The sequence below is a fragment of the Hyposmocoma kahamanoa genome, unplaced genomic scaffold, assembly GCF_003589595.1.
Source record: "Hyposmocoma kahamanoa isolate Upper Pololo Valley unplaced genomic scaffold, ASM358959v1 65, whole genome shotgun sequence".
NCBI classification, from domain to species: domain Eukaryota; kingdom Metazoa; phylum Arthropoda; class Insecta; order Lepidoptera; family Cosmopterigidae; genus Hyposmocoma; species Hyposmocoma kahamanoa.
The window spans coordinates 16,849,152-16,875,668 of NW_020653853.1; the positions used below are offsets into that span (position 1 = coordinate 16,849,152).

Sequence of the window (26,517 nt, forward strand, 5' to 3'; positions counted from 1 at the left end):
AGTAATAAGTTAGCTTGGTATGGATGTCATGTGGAGGGAAGAATGTCATGTGACAAAAAGAGTGCTAGGTATGAATGTGGAGGGATATAAGGGGAAAGGAAGGCCAAAGAAAAGATGGATGTATTTTGTGAAAGGTGACATGGATAAGAAAGGTGTGAGTATAAAAATGACTGCTGATAGGGGAGAGTGGAAAAAAATACATGTTGTGCCGACTCCACCTAGCGTGGTATAAGGCCAGGAAAAAGAAGTTTTTTTTTCCTTGTAATATTATTCAGATATTAATCATGAGCTAAAATTATTTGTCGAACTAAGTATCAATAAATGGCATTGTATGTTACGAACTAATTTATAAATTAACGCTTCCTAATATGGGTAGATGGCGCTAATCCTAAACAAAATAAGTTAACTTGAGCTTTGCTATAATGAACGACAATTGCAAAATTACATATTTAATATTTAATTACCGATGAAATTTGATTTTATTTTGTAATTAGATGTTTTGCAGTTTTTCCTCACATCACCGAATGGAACAGCACGCCATTGTTAGAGATATTACCTTTATTACAATAAATACAGAATATTTTTGGAATATACGGAGACGTACACACATGTCAGTTGTTGGTCTATCTTTATTTCAGTGCAAAGAGGGATGATATTTATAAGTGATGTATCACTGATAAGTTACCGGGAATGTATGGCCCTTATTTCGTCTCCATTTCTGGTTATATGTATACTCGATGGCCGGCACTATCCACAAAAATCTGTGGAATAAGCGAAACAACTAGATGGCTAGTTGATTTGTGTGTTATCAGTAGAAATTAAAGTAGCTTTGATAAATTGCAGCTTGTCAATGTAAAACAAATTAGTTACAAAAATAGGTATTTGGTAGTCGTCGCGACATCTGGTATACCAATAGGTACTTTTAATTTTTATTAATCTTTTACTAATAATTTTAATTAAAATTTTTACTAATAATTTTAATTAGTAGTCATATTGAGTTATCGGTCCATGGTGATATGTAATTATCCAACCACAAAATCTTGAACTCACAATAATTTAAGTCAAAATATTAAATTACTGCTGGGAAGTGTCACCTATACTGACAATACCTACATTTTATCTCTCCAGTCTTCGTGTATCGTCTCAACTATAGTGTCAACGATATCTATGTACTTTGTATAGAGTCTCAACCACAGAACAATAAATACAATATGAGTGCTTAGTTGGCGTAGCACGCGTGGCAACAGTACGCGTAGTTCCCCTTCATACTTGAACTCAGTCCGCCATTTGCGCTTTGTACGTTATGGTCGTGCCAATTATCTCACGTAAAACCGTGGAAAAATGCCTTATTTTGCTACTTTGGAGTGCAATGGTATCAATACCATCCATAGTGGCGTTTCATATCATCGTTAAGTCTTATTTTATATAATTTTAATAAATCGCCTGTGATCTGGCAATCGGTACTATCTCAATTTTGACAACTTTACAGGATGAAGAAAAAATCGTTTGCGTCATTTATATGGCATTAGTTTATTAAATAAAATTACGTAGTCTTTTATTACACATGTATGTATGTAAACTACGTATTTCTATTTAATAAACCAGACGCTATATAAATGACTTTTTCTTCATCCTGTAAACTTGTCGAAATTGAGATAGTACCGATAGCCAGTTCACAGTCGAAATTTTCCGTTTTCTGTTTATCGTAATTGATTTCTTGTCATAAGAAACGAATGTAAAGCGGTTACCACTGGCAATGGTCCGCTGCAATATGGTCGACTTTATTAATAGTTTGTCGTATCATGGTCTTTCAGCTATTGTCGCAAGATGGCAGCACATTGAATAAAATTTCAATATAAAATCAAAACGTTGTAACTAGCAATAATAGGTATTGAACTTTTAACGATATTCCAACCGAGTAAAGTTTATATTAACAGTCCAAAATTTGTTTCATTTTTTTAAATTTGAAACTACGACCAATCATTATCAAGATTTCGTAGTGTTTCAAAATAAGAGTGTGTGATTTGGCGCCATCGGTTCTGATAGTAATCGAGGCTTATGGCACTTCCATTTTTTTTCTGTGGTCTAAACGCTAAAGTCAGAAAATACTCTGTCATAAAACAGTTTTCAGTAAAAACTTTATGAAGGAACACTCAAATCCTTAGCGACTAGTAACAAAATCTGTTCAGTGCTAAAACACCAGTTGGCTATGTCTTTAGAGACCTTGCACCATTGTTCGCCGTGATGTGGCTCGGCGGCCTTGCAGCGCGATTTCACGTCTTCCTGCTGTTGTTCGTTGCCGTGGATGAGTTCGAATTTGTAGAAATACGCCCATGCATCGCCTAGGTCCGGGTCGATTTTTACCTGCGAAAGAATTTTACAATTAGTATAAGGGTAACAAATATCTTTTATTATCATTGGTAATCCACGAATTACAAAAAATAATGAAATTCAATCAGTTAACCTTTGGACCTGCAAAGCCCGCAACTTGAGTTTGTTTGAAAAAATATATATATTTCACAAAAAATAATTGAATATCAATTCAATAAAAATTTTGATTAATACAGTGAATAGCGACATCTCTCGCCAGGACTGGTAGCTGTAAAGGTACTAACTGGGTGATAAATCTGTAATAGATTTCTCATAGATGGCGCTACGACTAAAAAGTCGTTGAAAGACCAAGTACAAAGACACGACGCAAGCACATAGAAAAAATCGTGAGGTCCGTTGGTTCGTTCCGTGGCTTAGTTGGTATAGCGTCTGGCACGGTATGCAAGAAGACGTCGGTTCGAATCCGACCGGATCGAAGGAATTTTTTCTGAGTGTTCGATCTTTGTATTAATAATTATAACAAAATATATATATATATTTAGATTCCTATTTTGTGCACTACAGATCTAATTCTACTATACTTTAAATTCTTTTTTTTTTCTTTACAAGGAACAAGAATATTTTTATATATGTACCATTAGTTTTGGCATTACATAAACAACATCGCTTCGCCAAGTTTAGTGCAACATCTTTTTTTTTTTTCAGTAGAAAATTCGACGCCGTAATTTTACACGGCATGTATTTGTATATGTAAATTAAATATAATTGTTTTCCTTAGCGCCAACAAAACAACAGATTTTTTTTATATAAAAAAACAAGTGTGCATTTGACCTCCATCTCAACTGATGGAAAGTGACTATGAGGTCGACGATGTAGCATGCTCACCTAAACAATGCCCATTCACTCTCGCCTTGAAAAGGTCCAAGTTATATCGGGGAATAAGTCCGCAGGCATGGAATTCCACTCTCTAGCCGCTCGCCATTAACATGTGCCCAACCCTAGCTTACGTCTAGTACCCCGAGGATGGAAAGGGGAATCAAATCATGCAATTCCAACAGATGCGCTAAATCTTAAATTAAATTTGCATTTGCGTAGATCGACGCAATGTAACCTAGTGAGTAAGGATGTTAAAAATACGATTTCGTTAATGCAAGTTTCTATAAGGGCGTTGATACGGTAGGCTAAAAGGTCTGGTGCAATAAATTTTACACAAACGGCCCTTTTTATAACCATTAAAACAGTACAGTAATAAACAATGTTTTATCCCAATAGCCCGTTTGTCATGTGTATTTTAAAGACAGTTTTATGGGCGCACTAAAATGTTCGCTTCTGTTCAAATACTGCAGTGAACATTAACAGATCAGTGTAGGCGTTAATACAACGTTTGGATACTTAATATTCAGTTAAACGATGACATAAAGTTATATTCTTCTTAAAACTATGTGTAACAAGAAAACATTTATCGAGTTCTTAGGTTTTCGCGATTGTTACATATAGGAACTGAAACTATTTTTCCGCATTTAAATCGCGTATATTTGTTTTTTTTTTCAAACAAACCAACGTTTCAGGCCCTTTACAGGTCCCATGGTCACGTTTGTCGTAAGGTGGTACAGTCATCAACCAGTTATGTCTAATGTTGATGCAAACCACCCTATTTTTTCGCTATAGTTACAAAAGTTACCTTAGTACCTTATTTTTAACGCTACATTATGTTTTACAAATTATTATATTTTAACAATATGAATTTTTACTAAAATAAATGTATTTATTAAATAGTTTGTAAAAATACATTCCGTACAGTAAATACGGAAAATGTTTCATTTTCTAAGAAAATGTTTGTGTTAATAAAAAATATGTATTTTCTGCAATCGTTGCAGAATGAGGGTTCTTAAAGTCGAGTGCCGTTGCTTTGTGGCCTAAGTAATAGGTACGAGATTTGAAGACCTAATTATGTATGATACTCAAGCAATATTTAAAATATCCATGACAACTAATTCAAATGAAAGCCAAACAAACGCTAAAAAACAAAAAACAAAGAGATAGAATAGAAGTGGCCAAGTACCGCTTATATTTAACGAACCATTTTTTTACAAAGGTTTATTGTTGGAAAAAGTGATATATAAAGTCGTAACCTTCGAAATATATTGTGAAAGTGTTACTTACTCGATTAATTGAGTTATTGCTGTCGAATTTTAACCAGAGTTTTGTTTACTTTTTGTTCAAAATGGATTGGAACAGACTATACAACAACTACAGTTTGTCATTGTAACCATTAAAAACACTTACTTATTTATATTAAGCTCTATGTTGCTTAAATAGATGTTAATTGTTCTATCTAGAACTGAATACCAATGGACCCAAAAAATAATATCACTGACGCATAAAATGAAAAAAGACGTATGTCTTTTTTTACAAACGTGTATACGATAACTTATAGACGGCGCTCGGAAATTTTCGTGGTTTCAGAGTTTTCCGTTCTATAAGCTTTTAGCCGGCTGTGCCAGATATTGATACTTTGGGTTCATTTATAAATATCATCATTCATTTATAATCAGGGCTCATTGAAAACCAGCGCCACAGTCAATTGCGGCTGTGGCATAAGCTGAATGAAGTCCTTTTGCATACGCCACAACCGCACACATGACAGTACAACATTTGTAGTTGTTATATTTAGTATTTTTTGTTTTGCTCTTTGTTTGTTATTGTCTTATTTCATTTTATTTTAATTTTGTTTATTACGTCTTTTTGTTTTGTTTTGTTTGTTTAAGTAGTATCAATATTTTTTTTTTGTATCTATGTGTTGTGGCGTTGCAATAAATGTCTATTCTATTCTATTCTAAATATTGATAAATAATAATATTTATCATCGCGTCGGTTGCCAGTAATACACTCCAACTATCTACTACGTTCCGCCACGCCTTTTATGCATCAGTCCTTTACAAGTTCGAGGACGTTGTAAGATATTATAAAAAGTGAGAAGTGATTACGTACGGTGCGGGTGAACCACTCGCGGCACTTGTTGAGTTTTCTCTCAGTCCAGAAGAGCTGCGAGACGGCCAGCAGCACGTGCGCGTCGTGCTCGCATTTCTTCAGCGCGTCCACCTGTTATAAACCATAAACCAATTTTTTTAGTACTATATTAAGACGAATTGTAGAAAATTAATTCATAATAGGTTATATTAATAATATCTTTTTAATGATAGATTGGCTTCTTAAGCTAGATTGACCTCTTTTCAAGGATTTTTTTGAGGAAAGATTCAAGATGGCTGGTAGCGAGGCAATGGTCTTACCTTCAATAGACAATACGGTATTGGCATAGACTCATGAATTTGTTTCGATTTTCGAAATTCGATTTCGCTCGCAAAAAACTATATGAGTGTTCAATGAACTTTCCAAGGCAACTGATTGCGTAGATGTAGATTGCGTTATTTTGACCAGTAAATACGAGTGCTATAGTGTTAAAAATAAAGTTTTGAAATCTCATCTTTTAAATTAAATTCAGAAGGTCGGTATCAACTGATTCGTATCTTGGAGTTATTAGTCAAAAATGGGTGTTCCACAAGGCGTCGTACTGGGTCCTTTTTTAATCTTTGTTTGTATCAATGAGTTATCTTGGCAAAGACATCTTACATGATTCAGGTTAAAATAAATACTTACACTCTTAGTTTTCCGCTGCGGTCGCGATTCCATGAAGATGGCCTCAGCCCAGAGTCGACCAGCGTTTGGACACTCCTGTAATGCCTTTGCCATCACAGCGTTCGCGATCTCTAAACTCGCGTTTCGCCTTTCTAAGCGTACGCTTTCCAACCTGTAAAAAGATCGTAATTATGTGCATGTCTTCTTGCCATACATTTTTAAATTAATTTTAAAGCATGTCAATAGATGTCGCTACTTTGATCAAAGTTGAGCCACTCTATGTGGCGCTTTTTGGAAGAACTAATTTATATACGAACAATGATGTCAAGTAGTATTACTGCCATCATTGTCAGCTATCAGAAATACTCAATCAATTAACATTTTCTGATATTTCAAAACGTTATATTAATATTTACCTTTACTTGACGTTTATTGTATTTTTACACTGTAAGTGATGGAAAGTGCTGATAGGGTCGACAATGAAGCATGCACACCTATATAGAGCTTATTAACTCTCGCCTTGAATTGGCACATGTCATGGCATACAGGGACCAAGTATGTAGAGGCAGCGGTCTCCACTCCATAATCGTACGACATTTAAATATGGAATCACAACATTGGGGTCGAACCTCAACCTACGTCTACTCCTCTGATTATGAGAAGGGGACGGTGGCATGCAATTATCACTCAATTCTGCCATTGTCAAATATTCTAATATGTTACATTAATTAATTACATTAATTAATTAATTATTAATTTAAACGTTCTATTACACATATTTCTGCAGCCAAGCAGTAATGAGAGCGTTACTGCGTTGCGGTTTTGAAGGGTAAGGGTGCTGGTGAGGTTACAGGCATATGAGACTTGTAAACTTATGTCTCAAAGTGACGTGAGTAGTGGCAGTGCTCTGCAGGTTTCTACGATTTAAAGCTCTGACTGGCACTGCAACTGTTATGACGAGGCGTGTCGCTTACCATCAGGCGTACGACTTATTCGTCCCGTTACACTACTTACCAGAGTTCAGCGTTCTTAGGATTTCTAAGTCGAGCCTTTTCAAGGACGGATCTAGCTTTAGTGACGTGTTTTAACTTTTCTTCCAATCTTGATAGTAATATCCACATCGGTACACTTGTTGCACATTTCTTGAGCTGAAAATAATACACGCATTTCAAATGTGGATGAAAACAATGTAGAAATTTATGTCTGGATAATAGTTTATTTATTTATATTTGGGAAGCTAACAGCTCAAATGACATTAATGTAGTTACAATAAACAAAAATTCAGTTGTGTGTGTGGTGTGTGCGTGGGTGTGGTGTGTGTATATTATAAATACTATGTGTTTGTACTACTATTTTAAATCATATTTTTTTAGTTTGGTTGGATATATTTTTATGTTGTCCTGTAAAAGACCATACAAAATGGTGCAATGTTGTGCCTATCTCCTAATATAGAATCCTCTGTACTATGAGTAGGTATTACGTCCTTCACACAAAAGCTTAATTTACGAAGCCGTGAACGGTGTGGAAGTGGATATTCGGAACCATAGCACTTCATGCCACTTGTGTAACCTTATCAAAAGCAGGTCGTACATTGTAAGCAGAATACAAAAAGTAGATGGCTTGCATCTAATTTTGAATACTTTAAAGTAATACGTTTTCAAGTATAGTTAGTTATAAAAAGAAAGTTTAAGTAAGTTATACAGGTAAACGTAAGGCTTCATCTGCAGATGGGTTTCACCAACAACAAAAAGCAGAATACTAATAGTTTTAAATCCGGAAAGGAAAAATTTTTGGTACGTCGTACAAGGTGTTTTACATGGCAATTCATTCTTTTTTCGGGAATTGAAATGTGTTACTTTTAAAGATTTTCATAATAACCCTTTTCTGTTGTAAACTGTATTATAGAAAAAGAAACCTTACCCCCTGCGTATAAGTGTTATGAGCATCGTCATCTTTCCCCATCTGCTCCTCGATCTGTCCCTTCATCATATGCAGTTTGGCGTAGTCTGCGAATACCTTAATCGCTTCTTCTAACAGCTTTAACGCTACCTCCAGGTTGTTTAGCGACCATTCTAGTTTTGCAGATTTTATCATTACCTGAAATGTCATTTTAAGGCGCGTTTATATTGGTAATCCGAGCGCAAATATTACGTCATATTTAAACGAAGAAATGTCTTACCCTAGGCGTAGGCGCAGAAGCTCTAGCCTTAGCAAGCAGCCGTCTGGCTCTATCGTACTCTTTGTTCTCACTCTCCAATTTGACGGCGGCTAACCAGATCTCTTCAGAGTTGGGATTCGCCTGGAACGCTAGGGAGAGAATGCCACGAGCTGCAGGAACATCACCTGTCGATGGAGAATACAAATGTTGACGAACAATGTTACAAATCACAAAACTCAAGCTTATTGAGTACATCAAGTGAAAAACTATAGTTTTGCGGCTTTTGAAAACGGTTGGAATTTGTCAGCACCGCCATTTCCGAGTGAATTTAAACGTATGTAAAATATGAATAAATGTTTTGATGTCCTGAATAACCTCCATAACTATTGGCACGAAATTAATAGACGTCCTATATATTACTTTTTATAGAAAGAAACTTGTTTACACTCTACTTTTTAAATTACAATAATCTGTGACGATGGCATGTGTACAACACCCGAAACGTTGGTTTGTTTGAATAAACAAATATACGCGATTTTAGATTTAAAAAATAGTCAATTTCCAATGTGTAGCAACCGCGGAAACTCTAAGAACTCGATGTAATGATTAATAAATAGTTTGATTCAATTGCTCCATAAACAAATAAATTTTATAGGTGAAAGTAAATAGAATGAAAATTTACCAGCCAACCACTTGGACTTTGCACCCATGAGCCACAGTACTTCGGACTTGGGGCAATGAGCGACCGCCCTCTGCAGCAAGGCCTCGAGGCTGGCCCGAGTCCCGTGCTGCTTCTCCAGGTATGCAGCGCGGAGCCAGATCGACTTCTTCGAGGGGAACACTGAGAGTGCGTAGCCGTATACTGCGCGTGCACATTCGTACGCGCCCTCGTTCGCGCACTGGAAATTGGACGTAGTTAAAGTAATTCTGCCGCCATTAATTGAAAGGGCGCTTGTGATAAAAAGTCAAAACCGAGAAAATGATGTTTAAAGAAATGAACTGAAGTTACACACAGTACCTTATCCACCTAGGAAAAATAAAAATAATGACAGATGACCTTTTTTACTGACTATGACAGTATATACATATTAACAAATTTTTTGTAAAAATGTCACATGCGCCCTTTCAAATAACGCGCCAGAATGAAGTATTTTCAGATTTGCGGGATCGTGCTGGATGCGAATGGCGCAGGATCGAAAATATTGGCGCAATAAAGAAAAGGCCTATAAGAGCAGTATGTTGTACGTAAGGATATAGGAGCAGTGGGTTGATGTTGGCTGACCATGATGATGATGAAGTCACTTAGTGTTTGCAGAACATTCTAACTGGCTCAAAGTAACGAATAAGAATTATTATCATTAAATATTATTATTTATTAAAGATTCTTTTATATTCCATACTCTGTTATCCTCAATAAGTTCAGTGAAACCTTTATATGAAATGTAAACGGAAGAAAAAACCTTGTTTCTTCATCATAACATGGGGATGACAGATTGATAATGCAATAATAACAAATTGCTACTTACGGCTTCAGCATCTTCCATCCACGTGTGTTTCTGGTCCTCTGGATCAATACCATATCCAATAACTGCACGTACTATAGCCTATAACAACATTTCTCTTATTATAATCTATTAAAAACAATTGAAAGTTCAGATAGTGGAAAACAGAGCTTCAGCTTCATATACCTGCTGCTTCATATATATTAGTTAATGCAAGGCAAAAAGAGTCCGGTTAAAATCACATTTTGTTTTTCATGCTTAGTGTTGCCAATCATATAAAAGATCGCATGTTCTACGATAAGATTAATGATGCAACCTCCAAGTTCTATGATATAAAAGCAGGCATCCCCCAGGGTTCGGTGTTAGGGTCATTGCTCTACATGCTGTATACGGCTGATGTACCAGAATCTGTTAATATCTTGACTGCTGCATTGGCAGATGACACAGCCATTTTAACATCAGATAGAGACCCGGAGACTGCTTCAAGAGTATTGGAATCGCACATTGATAAAATACATTCTAATAACTGGAAAATCAAAGCTAGCGCAGCAAAGTCCAATCAATTCACGTTTACATTGAGTAGAGAAGATTGCCCAACTGTGAAACTAGGTGAAGATGTGCTACCCCAGAATACTGTTGTTAAATACTTGGGATTCTACCTTGACCGCAGACAAACCTGGAAAACACACATACAAAAGAAGCGTGATGAGGTCAACAACAAATTCAGATCATTGGAATGGCTTCTGGGCGAAAATCGCGATTATCTCTTGAGAACAAGTTAACCATCTATAAAACAATCCTCAAACCGGTTTGGAGTTATGGATTACAACTGTGGGGATCGGCAAGTATCCCCACAAACTTACTATTAAAAAAAAATTAATTGTTCTAAACTCCTCTATCGACTCTGAGAAAACAAAGTTTCTTTCTGGAAAGCGATCGGCGTGCGAGATCTACACGACAGACAAATGACGTTTTGTTTTTATACTATTTTTTTAATAGTATATTTGGAAACTTGGAGATATCACAGAGGTTCCAAAATGGTGTGCTCAAAACTTTGGTAAATGCTCCATGGTTCACAAAAGTGGATGATATTCATGATTATCTGCAGATCCCTACTTTCAAACAGGTGATAAGCAGCATGACAAAACCCTATAAGGACAGAATCTCACGACATGAAAACAGGCTTGCACAAGCTCTGAACGAACCGCTAAGTAACAGACGATTGAAGAGGCGCCACATGTGGGACTAAAGGAAGGAAAAATTGGAAAGATGAAAGCAGCCTAACACAGGGCGGGCGAGCCTAACACGCCAAATAGATCATAACAAAACAACTGCTCATGGTCCATGGACCGATCGCAAGTTGCCAAATGCATCTTAAAAAAACTGTTGCCAATCAAACAACTATTTCTACCAATTATCTGTTAGTATTGCCATTTCAGTCACGGTTCCTACCAATTTTTTTTGTTCTGTAGCTTGATGAAAAAAGCTGTCAAAATTTTTACTGTTGCCATTTAAATTAACATTAATTTAAACGACTTCTAATATTTAATAGCAACACTCAGCCAAAAATACAGAATACCAATTGCAATGAGCTATTTTCATCTCATCGAGATACAAGCGTGATAGTCTGTCTATATATATCGCACCTGTCATGGATACAGTAGATACAGAAAAATATGACCCACATCCTCTCCATTCTTGTAACTCTATCCACAATATTAGTCGATAGAGTCACAAGAATTGGAGAGGACGGTAATATTTTTCTGTATCTAATGGAGCGAGAAACGTTTTTGACGTAACTCGACTTATGTCATTCTTCCATGAGGGGTGTCATATGTAACAACATCTTAACTAACCTGACAGGTATGGACGGCGCCAGCCTTCTCAGCTTCCATCGCATCTTTGAACCAATGTTCGCGGTGGATTTCGACTGCGTTTGCGTTTAGAGATGTGATCGCACGGTCTATAATCTTCTCTACCATGTGCGTGTTACCTGTTAACAGAAATATGTCACACTTAACAGAAGTTTTATTAGAAGCCATGTAGAGGAAAACCTCGTCTGTCACAACATCCTGTAACATCAAGAGAGATTGTGGTCAAGCGTGTGTCTAGTTTTAATAATTAAAAAAGAAAAAAGACAGTCGACTAAATGTAAAACAGGTTTATGAACGGCAATCGATAGTTTTTCTAGACCGAAAGAGCGATTAACTTGGGACGACATACTTTCGCATCAATGTTGCATTAATGAGCGTATTTCAACCTATACGGTTCGCCGCTGTACGGTTAGTACAAATTGAATCCTATATTATTGTTGTGTGTAGTGGCGAGTGCCAATTTGCTTGCGTTTCCGAACATGTTTTCAGGTGAAATTTTATAATAATCAATTTATTTTTAATGGTCATTTGTTTTAGCTTTGAGGCCCAACATAAAACTACCAAAGTTAATTTATACAAATCAAACATTTTTTGCGTAGCTCAGAACAGGTTAAATAAGCATTGATTTTATTTATTTTATGTCTCGCAGAAAAAGGATCACTCATTGAAAAAGGTGACCGTTTAGATTTTATGCCTGCTGCTTTTGCAAATTTAAAATGATCATTTAAATACATGCTATTTGTTACTAAGATTGTTTCTTGGCTAGGTTTACCATTCAACCGGATTTGTCCGTACATGTTCGGCTTATTGACCTTCTATCTAGAATTTCTCGAGTTAGTGTAACAATTTACAGAGTCAATAGTAAAATATCCACCTCACAATTCTGTAGACTCTCACTTACTGTGCTGGATAGCAATAGGATTATCATTAATTACCAACTAATAAAAAACTAAAGATTTTTGTGTGATTCGCGGGTTTTTACACTTTATACCGAATAGCTATAGGTTTTTCTTTTTCCGATGTTCTAGAGCGTTTACAAGTAATCTGTTCTATTTCGTAGAGGATTTTCTGTAAGTGGAACATAGTACATAATTTTGATGCTAAATTAGCCAGTACAGATACTGCATAGTTAAAACCCCATACCATAATCATATTAACACGCGCGTTTCCATTATGTCGTGACGACAGATAGTCGTGCAGTTTAAAGTGTCGTGGCTTGTATATTTAAATAAAGTTTATTACAACACGATTAACTGTCGTTCACGACTTTTTTGACATTACAACGACAGACTGTCGTGACAATGGGAACAGATAGTACAGGGTCAAGAGCACGTCAAGCTTGACACTTAAGATTTAAATCCAACCCTATGCCGCTTATGATAAGAACGGTACAAAGTGTCAAGCATGACGTGCTCTTGACTGCACGACTGTATGTAGCGTAAATTGGAATGTTTTCTTTGTAAAATTAAAAATAAGGTATTTAATTAATAACTATTGTAACTATAGTGAAAAAATAAGACTGTGCCACCTCAGTCAACCGTGACCATGGGACCTGTAAAGGGCCCGAAATGTCCGTTTGTTTGGAAAAAACAAATGTACGCGATTTAAATCCGGAAAAATAGTTTCATTTCCTATGCACGACTGTCGTCTGATGATAAATAAAACGTGTCGACAGATAATCGCAGCTTTCTAACGAGTCTGTTACGCAACAATCGATCTAGTGAGAACAGCCAGACACGACAGTCGTTCAACGATAAAATAAACGTTCACGACATTGTCACGAGAGATAGTCGTGATATGGGATGTCGTCCAACGATAAATAAAACGTTACGATATAATGGGAACGCGCCCTTACAATCCATAACCAGCTCCTTGATCTTTTTGTATAAAAGTACTCACCATGTGCCTCTTCCAGTTTAGCCGCAGTCACCCAAATTTGTCTATCCGTAGGTATATTTTCTCTCGCTTTATTCAGTACTTTTCTTGCGTTCTCGTAAGTCTCGAGTCTTGCCAAGGCGAGCCACAGTTCTACGCTGGTAGGGCAGCACTCGACGGCGCGAGATAGAAGGATTCTCGCATCTTCGGGATTCTCTAGTTCAACTGCTGCTTTCCAAAGACGCACTGAGTTCGGTATGTGTTCTAATGCTTTACGGTATACGCGACGTTTGGCCTAGTTTTGAAAATAAATGAAACGTTTAAAAATCACACTCCTTCTGGTAATATACATGGACCAATAATACAGAGGACTGCTAATCTATATACTACAAAATTCCGTCTTATATCACTAGATGGCGCTGATCAAAAGCCTGGAAGTAGTTTAAATTATGTAAATGGCTGTGGCATATCCACCACCAATTAATTCCTCTTTAATATGAAATGTAAGAAGTTGGTTATTTTCTTTGTATTTAAATATTGACCCTGAGATAAAATTAATTTCTTAACTTTGCAAATATGCGTGTCAATAAATGGCGTTGTGTTACAAACTAATTTATAAAATAACGCTTCGTAATATGGGTAGATGTCGCTAATCCTAAACAAAATAAAAGAATAGCCAACACGGCATCCGTCGTTACAAATCTGCGCAATAAGCGCCATCTAGTTGATTTGTTTGTTATCACTAGAAATTTAACTGTCTCCGTGGCCGAAAAGTTACCACGCCGTATTGCCACGGAGAGGTCCCAGGTTCGAATTTATCTCGTGAGTTTCGTTGTAATTTGTGGTTGTCTATGTGTGTGTCCATGGCACCCGTGACTCAGGGTTTCCCTAATGCGGGGTTATGTTGAGTGTATGCGTTATTTTATTTTATTTTAAATAGAGTAGCTTTGATAAATTGCTGCATGTCAATGTGAAACAAATTAGTTACAAACATAGCTATTTCATACTCGCGACACCTGGTGTACCAATAAATACAAAATTATAGTATAGCGGTTAGCTCTTCAATTATTGGTCCATGCACAAACCATTGCTTACGACTAAGAAAGAGTAAATATAACGCGCAAATATAGGGGAAAACTACGCGTCCGAAACATATAAATATAGTGTAATAATATATATACAGAAGAAAATTCCGGGGTTTTTTTCATTCGCTTCCGAGGCCCCTACCATCCCTCTAGGTCTCTTCAGCGCCCACTGGGCGGGAAGGATCACTTTGGGACACTATGGCCCAAAAACTCCCTCGAGAGACCCGTGCTAACCAGTGGGACGTATAAATAGGTTGATGATGATGACGATATTAATATCACTTCAACTGAAACTTATAAGTGATCTTGTGCTTTGGAACAACTTAAAGGAATTAGTGATTTGAAAATTTACCTTGGTTTCCTGTTCCAAGTCAGCCGCCTTAACCCATACTCTGACGCTATGAGGCAGGTTTCTCGCAGCGTGTGCGATGACGGCGCGCGCAGTGTCGGGCGGTTGCAATCGCGCAGCTTCGAGCCATAGTTCTTCACTGCTTGGGTTCACTTCACAGCCTTTCATTATTAAATTACGCGCTGATTGTATTTTGCCTGTAAATATAAAAGGCGTTGTACATACTAACCAGCTCCGAAAAACAAAATCGACCAAGCGTGGTAAACATTGTTGTCAACATTATGTTTTTGTGAAGATTGTAACTTATAGTAAAACACTGGTGTAATGTTGTATATTCCTATCCTAAAATTCTACACGCCTTAAATAATATTTAATTATTTATTTACGTTTTAATTTACATTGCACAGAAAAAGCGTATGAACATAAAAACAGTTGCAAACATCACTTGTTGGCAAAATGAATGTACAAAGTAATCTTATTTCAAATACTATAATATTCCTACATGGCTAGAACACGAAATAATAGGCTTTTTTTTATTAGGACTGGCTAAACCATTCAGGACATTAAAATGTTACTTCTTGTTTTTTTGTGAAGTGGACGTCCCCTCGTAGCTATTGTCATGATATATATACCATAACCAACACTTGTTGTGTGTCAATGTTAAGGCAAACGTGTGTTTCACTACGTAAATCTAAAATATTTTGAGTAATACATGGTTTATTGTTGTTTTATCTTATATTTTGATTCCATTTACAATGCATCCGTGAACAACAGTACAGTGCTGCTTCTCTTATAGTCATTGCGATTGTCTTCTAGTGATTTGGCGTCCTAGAGATTATTAAACAGCTCAAGCTACACAAATCAACTTGTGTCATTAATAAATAAGCTTTTAACAATATTTGAAGTCAATAACTTACCTGTAACTTCCTCCAACCGTGCACTAGCGATCCAAGCAGGTGGATGATTCGGATTCGTTTCTCTAACAGATTTCAACAACAGCCTTGCCTTCTTAATATCGTTGATATCTCCTCCATAAGTCGGTATCATGGATTGTAGGTCTGTTAAGTAGCCTTTGGGATCCACTACGGTCTGACCACTGACCGAGTCGGATACTTGTGATAGTTTGACATTCATTAGTGTATTTCTAGCTTGACCTATCTTCCTGAGATCCAGGTCACCTAAAAATGAATTAAAAGACGTTTACATTTCGGCAAAAGTACAAACTTTACAAACATTTGTGTTGTAAATGCCACAATCAGTTTTAAAGCTACTCTTTATAGGAAAAACGCTTCCACACAATTCTTTGGTTTTATCATGAACCATTTGTCCATGGTTTTATGTTACAGATTTTTCAAATAGGGTGACAACTTTCTAACATCACAGATTACTTAATATGCCTACACATTTGCTTCCATTGCAAGCAATTTTAAACCTTAATTTAAAGTAGCTACAATCTATTGCCATTATCGTATTTTGTCTAGATATTTTTCGCAACTTACTGTCATCTTTATTAACAATGAAAAAGTAAAAAACTTTTAGGTCGTTTAGGAAATGAAACTATTTTTCTGGATTTAAATCGCGTATATTTGTTTTTTCAAACAAACCGACGTTTTAGACCCTTGACAGGTCCCATGGTCACGGTTGACTGAGGTGGTACAGTCGCCCAACCAGTCTAATATTAATGCAAACGACCCTATTTTTTCACTATAATTACAAAAGTTATTAATTAAATACCTTATTTTTAATTTTACAAAGAAACATTCCAATTTAAGCTAAATTATGACGTTACAAGCTTGACTGTGAGTGCGGTCTCTCTTATATTGGACAAACGAAGCGAAGTATTTGTACCCGCGTCAAAGAACATGTAGCTGATATCAAACACCGTCGCGTAAACAAGTCTGCAGACTGCGAGTATATCATGGATAAACCTACACATTCAATGAAGTCTGACAAACCCCAGGTCCTTGCAAAAGAAGACTGTTATCTACCCAGGACGCTGCGAGATGTCATTGCAATTAAAAAACATCCTAATTTTAACAGAGATAGTTTCTCCGTACCACCAGTTTGGGATCCTGTATTTCCTCTAATGAAAAATCCCAAACATAAGGATTGCAGTACTAATTAATATGTTTTAATTTATTCTACTTTCTGTTATTAATTAATAATAAATTGAACTAAATAAAAATTCATTCGATAAAATAATATGTAAAACGTTATGTAGCGTAAATTGGAATGTGACTTTGTAAAATTAAAAATAAGGTATTAATAACTTTTGTAACTATATGAAAAAATAGGGTGGTTTGTATTAATGTTAGACATAACTGGTTGATAACTGTACCACCTCAGTCAACTGTGACCATGGGACCTCTAAAGGGCCCGAAACATCGGTTTGTTTGAATAAACAAATATACGCGATTTAAATCCGGAAAAATAGTTTTAGATTGTTGTTTAGGGCAGCTTAGGTCTGGCCAAAATGGTATCTAATTTACTTATTACTACAGTTAAGTGAAATAGTGTTCCTTCTTCCTTACCAGACGGAGTCAGCATTCCCGGTGTCATAACTCCAGGCATCATTGAAGCCAAACCCGACCCAGGGTCAATTGACGTACTAGATTCTCCACCCAGGTTCCTCGACAGCACACTATCTGGTAATGGTGTAAACTTCTCTGCGCGTGGATTACGTTGTTTTCTGTTTCTCGCGTCTCCCACTTCGGGGATTGCTGCCCATTCGTCTTCTGATACTTGTTTTAATTCCCGCTTTAGGTCAGAAAATTGTTGCTGGATTTTTGGCCTTGAAGAATATTTTTATGTTAGTGTATGTGATAGACACTTATACCAAATCAAAATACGTGTGACATGTAATATAAACGTGTGATGAGAATTTCTTCATTTGCTAAAAAAATCGTCTACCTTTACACACACGCGCGATTTAAGCAACGATACAAACGCGATGCATGCTTTTAATGATTGAACAAAGCGGCAGCATCTATATAGTCGCGCGTTTGTATCGCTGCAAAAAGTTGCCGTGTGTAACCGCTCTCCTTTTACACATTGTATAATTCTTATTAACAATTTACCTCTCCTGACGATATCTTTCCAAGTCTTCCTTGAGCCGTTTCTCTCTATATTCCTTCCTTTTTTCGTCCATTCTCTTGTCAATAGACTCATAAATGGCGTCGGCTTCCGCATCGTCTTTGTCATAGGGATCCTTGGTAATAAAAAAAACATTCAACACATTAATTTAACATAGAAACATTTTGTAAGTTAATTAAATTTTTATTGAATCGATATTCAATTATTTTTTGTGAAATTACTCCACTAGTTTGTTATAATTATTAATACAAAGACTTTAGACATAACGACTTTTTAGACTAAAAAGTCGTTGAAAGACCAAGTACAAAGACACGACGCAAGCACATAGAGAAATTCGTGAGGTCCGTTGGTTCGTTCCGTGGCTTAGTTGGTATAGCGTCTGGCACGGTATGCAAGAAGACGTCGGTTCGAATCCGACCGGATCGAAGGAATTTTTTCTGAGTGTTTTTTTTTTTCTGATTTTGTAAGTTGTTGACAGTTTTAAAATCATAATGGCATGAATCTGCAAATGATTTAATCATTGTGTCCAGTCTATATAGTCGAGGAATAGGTGTGTCCACATCTTGTGCATGTGATACCTGGTTGCCATCACAAGTCTATTCTACAGATCGATGAAGTTTGTTTTTCCAATTGTTTTTGACACAATTTTCAACAGTATGTGTGATAAAGATTTATTATTATGAAGTACATTTAGTACATAATCAAGTGTATTCATCTTTTAGTGCCTAGCTTGATGAATTGTTTTGAAATTGAAGAAACATTATGTCAAGTCATAATAAATATTCTAGATTCATTATGACATGTTTGACACCGATGAAGACGAAGTAGAGAAATTAATCTTATCCTTAAAAAATAGCTGTACTGTGGGTTGGGATGGTATTTCTTCCAGAATCCTCAAGCAATATAAAAACACTTTAGTGCCTCCCATCACACATATTTGTAAATTAAGTTTATCTAAAGGTATTTTTCCAGACGCTTTTAAAAGAGCTATTATAAAACCCATATTTAAGGCGGGAAGTCGAAATCTTGTTTCCAATTATCGTCCAATCTCTATTTTGCCATCCTTATCTAAGATCTTGGAACGCATTATGAATGTTAGGTTAATCAAATATCTGGAGGGTAACAACCTGCTCTCACCTCGGCAATACGGTTTTCGGGCAACCAAATCGACTGCGGATGCAATCCATGACCTTACGGATTTTATTGTTACTAATTTGGATGGTAGTAAAAAGTGTTTGTCGGTGTTTCTCGATCTGGCTAAGGCTTTCGATACAGTCCCGATTCCTCTGCTTTTGAAGAAATTGGAACGAATGGGAATTAGAGGGCTACAGCTTAGTCTTTTCCAGAGTTACCTATCTTGCCGCAGTCAGTGTGTCCAAATTGATAACCATCGTAGTGCTGATCTTCCCATTCATTATGGCATCCCTCAAGGTAGCATTTTAGGTCCTTCCCTTTTCTTAATTTTTATCAATGATCTCTGTAATTTGCAACTCACTAATGGCAAAATTGTATCCTTCGCCGATGATACAGCCCTTGTATTTGAAGCTGATTCTCTGCAGGATGTATTTAAGTTTGCCCAAGATGGTCTTAACTTGGTTCTTGACTGGTTAGCACATAATCATTTAACTATAAATGCTGAAAAAACTAAGTACATGTTGTTTTCTATTCGGAACACCTTACAACATAACTTCAATCTGACTGCCCATTCATGTCAGTCTTATCTTTTGACTGGATGCTCATGTCCTTCTATTGAAAATGTTCCTACTATTAAATATCTTGGCTTGAATCTGGATCAGAACCTTAATTTTAAATCACATATTAACTTGCTATCATCTCGCATTAGAAAACTTATATTTATTTTCAAAACCCTACGAAATATTGCAGATTATAAAGTTCTAAAAATGGTATATTACGCTTTGTGCCAGTCAATATTAACATACTGTATTACCACATGGGGTGGTGTACATAAAACGTCCTTAAAGAAACTAGAAGTTTCTCAGCGTGCCTTACTAAAAGTCGCCACGTTCCGTTCTTTCGACTTCCCTACGTTCGATCTCTATAGAAATTGTAAAGTACTAACAGTACGCCAGTTATTCGTCCTTAATACCATTCTCAAAAAGCACACTCAATTGACTTATAGCACCACCCATATACAAAATAATAAGAGAAGACGTGACTTGGTATGCTCCAGTTATCGATGTAAATCGAAATTTATGCAGAGATTTTTTGTTTTTTTGGGCCCTTACTTGTACAATAAATGCAACGTATCAAATAAAATTTATTCATTAAATAATTTTAATTGTAAGAATTTGGTGGTTGATTGGCTATTGAAAATGAACTACGATGTAACCGAAAATCTTATTGAAGTAATAAGTTAACCATTGCAGATTACTTTCTATTGGACTAACACTTAATTACATCTACTCGTAACCCATAACCTCGCGCGCACGCACACACACACACACACACACACACACACACACACACACACACACTTAGACTTTCTTCACCCAATGCATTGATGTATACTTTGATTTTGTTTTTTATATTTTATATTTAATTTTCAAATTCTTTTAGACTGTGTGATTTATATGTATATACATATTTTGTTAATATATTTTCTCTAGATCATACTTACTGGAGGTGGAGGCCTGGAGACCTATATCACAGGGTATCCTAGTGTAGGCTCCAGCCACCACAAAACAATCTGTACATATTATAACTATGTTCGTTCAGTGTTAAGTTTTTGTGGAGGACAATAAACAAATTTATTATTATTATTATTATTATCTATGATGCTTATTAATAAGATCCTTGAAGCTCTACTAGCAAAGTAAAGCATGGTGGATCTATTGTGGAGCTTTTCTAATTCTACTATCCTTTCATGACTTTATAAGTTGCACATACAATTTGAGAGTGTTAATCAAGAATCTTACCTTAGAGAACAAAGACCCACTGTATCCAGAGAACTCATCATAGTTAGAGTCATTCAAGTCTTCATCATCATCTTCCTCTTCAGTTTTCTTGCGTTTGGCTGCTGGTGGGGCATGGCGGTCATCTCTAGAATAGAACCAAGAAAGAAATATAATTTTTACAGAATATCATATTTTAATATTTCCTTTCATATTACATAATATATATATTTTTTATTAACCTATACTATATTGACATTCAATTATATTGACAATTATATTCATAATTAAATTTTTATTGAATATCAATTCAATAAAAATTTAATTAATACAGTGAATAGCGACATCTCTCGCCAGGACTGGTAGCTGTAAAGGTACTAACTGGGTGATAAATCTGTAATAGATTTCTCATAGATGGCGCTACGACTAAAAAGTCTTTGAAAGACCAAGTACAAAGACACGACGCAAGCACATAGAAAAATTCGTGAGGTCCGTTGGTTCGTTCCGTGGCTTAGTTGGTATAGCGTCTGGCACGGTATGCAAGAAGACGTCGGTTCGTATCCGACCGGATCGAAGGAATTTTTTCTGAGTGTTCGATTTTTGTATTAATAATTATATTCATAAATTACTTAAACTATGACATCAGCACATCCTGAAGACGCATAGGTCTCCCCCAGCTCTATCCATCTGGCTCTGTCACTTGTTAGCCTAGTCCATAGAGGTCCTACTATTTTTTTAAAGTCGTCGGACCATGTTTTAAAGGGTCGACCTCTTTTCCTCTTGGCGTTTTCTCTTGGTAGCCATTCTGTTACCTTTCTGGTCCACTTTTCTATTTTTTCCCTGTACATGTGGCCAGTCCACTTTCACTTCAGTGTTTTAATTTTTGTGGTGACATCCTCCAATTTGGTGGTCCTTCGTATGTCTGTAGCTCTGTTTTTGTTTCTTAGAGAGAGAGAGAATCCAAGCATACTTCTCTCCATTTCTCTTTGACAGGTTGTGAGTTTCTCATGGTGTTTACTAGTCAATGCCCATATTTGGCATCCATAGCTCAAAATTGGGACGATGCAGATGTCAAAGATCTTTCTCTTTGCTGCCATTGGATAGCGCTTGTTTTTAAGTATGCCTTTGAGTGATCAATATCGGTTCCAAGAGTTGATAACCCTTCTTTCTATTTCTTGCTCAGTTTGATCACTAAATGACACTAATTGGCCCAGATAAATGTAGGATCCTACATATTCAATGTATTCTCCATCTACAGTTAGAGGTTTTTCAGATCTGTTAGTCATTACTTTGGTTTTTGCTTTATTAATGGTTAAGCCCACTTCTTTGCTTTTAGTTGCAATGCCTTGAATCATGTATTGTAGGGAAACAGGATCATGGGAAAATATTACTAAATCATCAGGAAACCTTCGATTGTTCAGTTTTTCACCGTTTATGTTTATGCCTCTATCATTCCATTCGAGGTTTCTGAATATATTCTCAAGAACTGCTGAGAAGAGTTTTGGCGAGAGTGGGTTACCTTGTCGGACTCCTTTCTGTATCTGAAATGGTTTTCCCAGAGATTCTAATTTCACCTGTGCTTTGCTGTTAGAGTATATGTTCTTTATGATCCTTTTCAATACCCTGCCTATGTAAAGCTATCCAGATGTGATTGTGGTTTATAGAATCGAAACCTTTATTGTAGTCTATGAACCCTTTGTATAGTGGGTACCCATAATCTTTTGATTTCGCAATAACTTGTTTGATGGCGTGCATATGGTCTAAGGTGGAGAAGCCCGACCTGAAACCTGCTTGTTCTTTGGGTTGCTCTTCATCTAGCCTTTTCACGATTCGGTTTAGCATGATCTTAAAAAATACTTTGTATACATTCGACTTCAGATTTATGGGGCGGTAATTATTCATGTCTCCTTTGTCTCCTTTCTTGTGTATAAGTATGATGGTACTGTTTGTCCATTGTGAGGGGATAAATTCTGATTCGAGTATAGAGTTGTATAACTTAGTTAGACTCTTGACCGTACCTGGGAGGTTGCTCTTCCTTTGTTCATTTGGTATACTGTCTGGACCTGGTGCTTAGTTATTTTTCTGGGACAAGATAGCAACAGTGACTTCACCCTCTAGAATCAGTGGTATACTTTTTTTGTTTAGGTCTTCTAGCTCAATCTCGTCGACCATCGTCCAAGTCGTTCGTTCGCCGCATCTTTGGCATATATGGTTTGGAAGAAATCTGTTGCTACGTCTAGTATTCTGTTCCTTTTTGTCTCTTGGAAGTTAGCTTTGTTTTTCATTTTTGGGATCCACTCTTTGGACTCTTGTAACTCTTTCATGGCCTTCCTTATTCCACCTGTCTTCATAACATGTTGTTTCATGCATTCAATTCGGTGAAGTGATTTATCCTTTTTTATTGCATGGCTTAGTTCTTTACTCATCTTAGTGATCTGTTTTAAATTTTGTTTGTCCTTCTTGTCCTTGAACAGCTCTTTCCTTTTTGCTATGATTTCTTTGGTATGTTGGCTTAGTATTTCCTTTTGTTTTTTCTGCGGTGCCTTCCTATTGTACTTTTTCGTTTATTTCGTTGTCATAGTGGTCTTGCAGGTATTGGTTTTCTAATGGTAATGAGCTTGGCTTTTTGAGTATTTCTTGGAGGTTTGGGTTTTTTTGGCCAGTGTTTTCTTGCTTTTTTTGGTTTGTCGATCTTCAAGGTTGCTCTTATCATTCAGTGATTAGTATTATATTATATTAATTTATAACAGATACATCTGTACAATATTTTCTGCTATTGTATATATATATAGTAGATATAGTATGTAGTATATATAGTGGCTATATAGTCAATCTCATTTCTATACGAGCCATCTGGTGACACCCAAGTCCATTTCTTTGTTTATTTTTCCTTGAAATAGCTATTTATGTAAGAGAGGTTGTGTTCTTGTGCTAGGTTTATCATCCTTTTTCCGTTTTCGCTCCTCTTCCCTACGCCAAATTTCCCTATCACTGATTCTTCGCTTGGGTTTTGTGTTCTGATTCTGCCATTAAAGTCGCCCATAACCATCACATGTTTGTTTGCGTCTTGCAGGGTTTTTGAGAGTTCTTCATAAAGTTTATCTTTTAGACCACCATTGCTAGTTTCTGTTGGTGCGTATATTTGAATGATGGACCAGATGAAGCGCCAAGAGCGCCAATTGCGCTTTAGTACTTTCGTCTTTCCAGTGACAATATATATCTAGTCAGAAATAAAATGTTAAAAGAAAGTATTTGATAGAGCATTATTTCTTTTAGCTTTAAAAGCATATCAGCTCTGGTATTGGCCAAAAATGGCATCAGAACATCACTGCTTTTATATTTGAATAGTGGTTCATTCTAAAATAGTTCCTTTTTTGACTTATTAATGAGATTTATTCAGAAAATGCTAAATTTTATTGTAAATAACACAACAAGCTCTTTATGATTAAAATAATGAGATGACAAAATTGGGATGGCCTATGATTTGTCAATTTTGCACAATAGACATGTTTCTCAGTTTAACTTAAACCATCTCTCCGATGAATTTAGTGCTTTTGAGATAGGCTATCAACGTGTCCAACCTTAAACTCAGAGAGAGTGGAGATTCTGTCACAAAGTGGAAGAAACTCCTACATTTCCATACTCAATATTATTCCTTGGTAAGCGTACGATACTCCACATTGGGAAGACATATGCCTCAACCAGAGAGCAGAACAGTTGAAGCAAGGAGAATCATTCAGTTCTTTAACACCGAAATGTATTTTGAGGTGATTTTGTGATTACAAAAGACCAATTAATGATTGCAAGGATCAAGGCCTGCACAGGAGAATGAAGCCACCTTAATAACAGTTTGAAAAGACACACTTTCCAAATTTGTTTGTTTGTAACTAACTTAAAACGCAAAATAGACGCTGCGACCTTCAGTTGCGGAAAACAGTCCGATACACTATACCATATAGCAAATTTTTATATTGACACTGCATTTACACCATATTATACAACAGTACTCACGATACGTCGTTGGCGTCTCGAGCAGGGCCGATGTCAGAACGTGTAGTGAAACCGGTAGCACTGTAAACATAAACGTATAACATTAATTGTGAACAATGATCAGTTTTACTGAGTACTTGTTTCTACAATTTATTACGCGGTAAAGAGGGAAAATAGGCCAAAAACACTAACCCTCTGCCTACACCAGCAACATAACCTAAAGGTGCTGGGATTCCAAGGAAATGCTTTTTATTTTTATTGACAAACGCTTGTGGTGGCACAGACATTCTTAATCACGCACTAGTGTAATATATTTCTATGAGAATTAGCCGTATAGTATTTAGTTATGAAAATTCAAAATATTTTCGCTTTGTGAAAGAAAATGTCAAACGACACAATCAATAAATGTTGCTATTTCACTATCGTAAATCTATCAAAAATCACAATATCGACTTATTAATATCATCTAACTCAATGTCAATTTTAGGGTATGTCCAAAACAACAAACCAATAAAAAACAAAACAAAGAAATTTGTGCCATAGACATCAGCATGGTGTCACGGCAATAGAGCTAAGACGCCTGGCTTATTCCGTAACTGAACTAACAGCAGTGGTTAAAAATGTTAATCATCGAACAAAGTGCTCAACTGTATTATATCAAAATCGCATATATTCGTAATTTCTATGGTTATGAACCGCTAAACAACAATTGTAGTTATCATGTAATTGACTGCGTAAGCAACATTTATTCATTTCCAAACCGAAATCCAGTTTGTGAAAAAAACCACTAAAGCTTTCAAAGTTACAATTTATAATAATAGTTTTAATTTTGAAATTAGCATACGAAATAGATACAATTAGGTCGCGACGAAATTAAAATTTCATGCATTTGCATTCGTAGATTACGCAATTTGAGTAGGTGCCAAGAAATGCCAGTGAAGCGGTAATTTTTTTAAATTTATTAAGGCTTTGGCAAAGCCATCCGCCTAAATATGAAGTTTAATTATGTTTCTATAAATATGGCCACCACAAAGAGGATAGGCATTTTGAGGCGGTGGCATGCTTGGATTGACCCGGGATTCCGGAAAACGGGCCGATACGGGTATTTTAGTTCGAGATTCGTATAATTTCGCGTTTTAATCTTCGATTAAGGTACGATAGCACTATCCTATTCCACATTAAACTAGATTTCACAAAATAATTGAAAGTCAAAATAAAAACGACACTTTTCCCTCCAAAAGGTCCAGAGCGAATTCCAGTGAAGCGTTCACCTGATGCATTTCGAAAATAAATATTAAGCTACTTAGTATTAGGTGGAATGTCTATTTTCTGTGGAAGCAGATAAAAATGTTTTTTTCGAATCTTTTATATTTCTTGATTGTCATTGAATACGGCTAAATTAGGAATTTGTTCAATGAATAGGTAACATATCAGGAATATTTAAATATCTTGTCGTATTTTATGATAAGATTGATAAGGCACGAACGAAATATATCTATTGGTACGAATAACTTTTGTTGAAAATTCCAATTCTAGTTTATAACAAAATGTAATTTATATTTTGTAATGCAAGATAGTTTCTAGAATATATTTCTTTAAATATTTTTTTTTCGATTCATATTCGATACAAAATTATATTGTAGGTTTTGGACGTTCACAGTAGGCTGGGTATTTTAACGTAATCATTGAAAGTTCTGTCATTGCGTTTGATT

At 36.1% G+C, this 26,517-nt stretch overlaps 1 protein-coding gene across 1 annotated transcript; it reads right to left on the minus strand.

Moving 5' to 3' along the window:
* Positions 1-1,730: 1,730 nt before the first annotated feature.
* On the minus strand, positions 1,731-25,092 carry LOC113231201 (pre-mRNA-processing factor 6). Its single transcript, XM_026465391.1, has 17 exons — positions 24,998-25,092; positions 24,827-24,886; positions 20,840-20,963; positions 17,888-18,018; positions 17,342-17,601; positions 15,728-15,988; positions 14,814-15,007; positions 13,401-13,671; positions 11,484-11,620; positions 9,652-9,729; positions 8,808-9,024; positions 8,147-8,310; positions 7,888-8,064; positions 6,982-7,115; positions 5,989-6,139; positions 5,323-5,433; positions 1,731-2,364 (listed from the first exon to the last, which is right to left on the minus strand). The coding sequence occupies exons 1-17, from the start codon at positions 25,090-25,092 to the stop codon at positions 2,140-2,142; spliced, it is 2,790 nt and encodes a 929-aa protein (XP_026321176.1). The 3' UTR covers positions 1,731-2,139.
* Between the last annotated feature and the right edge of the window lie 1,425 nt (positions 25,093-26,517).

Excerpts from the sequence above, each read along its gene's own strand:
- LOC113231201 (XM_026465391.1), bottom strand. The coding sequence starts at position 25,092 with ATGTCTGTGCCACCACAAGCGTTTGTCAATAAAAATAAAAAGCATTTC. Across the intron at positions 7,116-7,887 it reads ATAACACTTATACGCAGGGG|CTCAAGAAATGTGCAACAAG; the intron begins GTAAGGTTTCTT and ends TATTATTTTCAG. Across the intron at positions 5,434-5,988 it reads CGCAGCGGAAAACTAAGAGT|GTGGACGCGCTGAAGAAATG; the intron begins GTAAGTATTTAT and ends GGTTTATAACAG.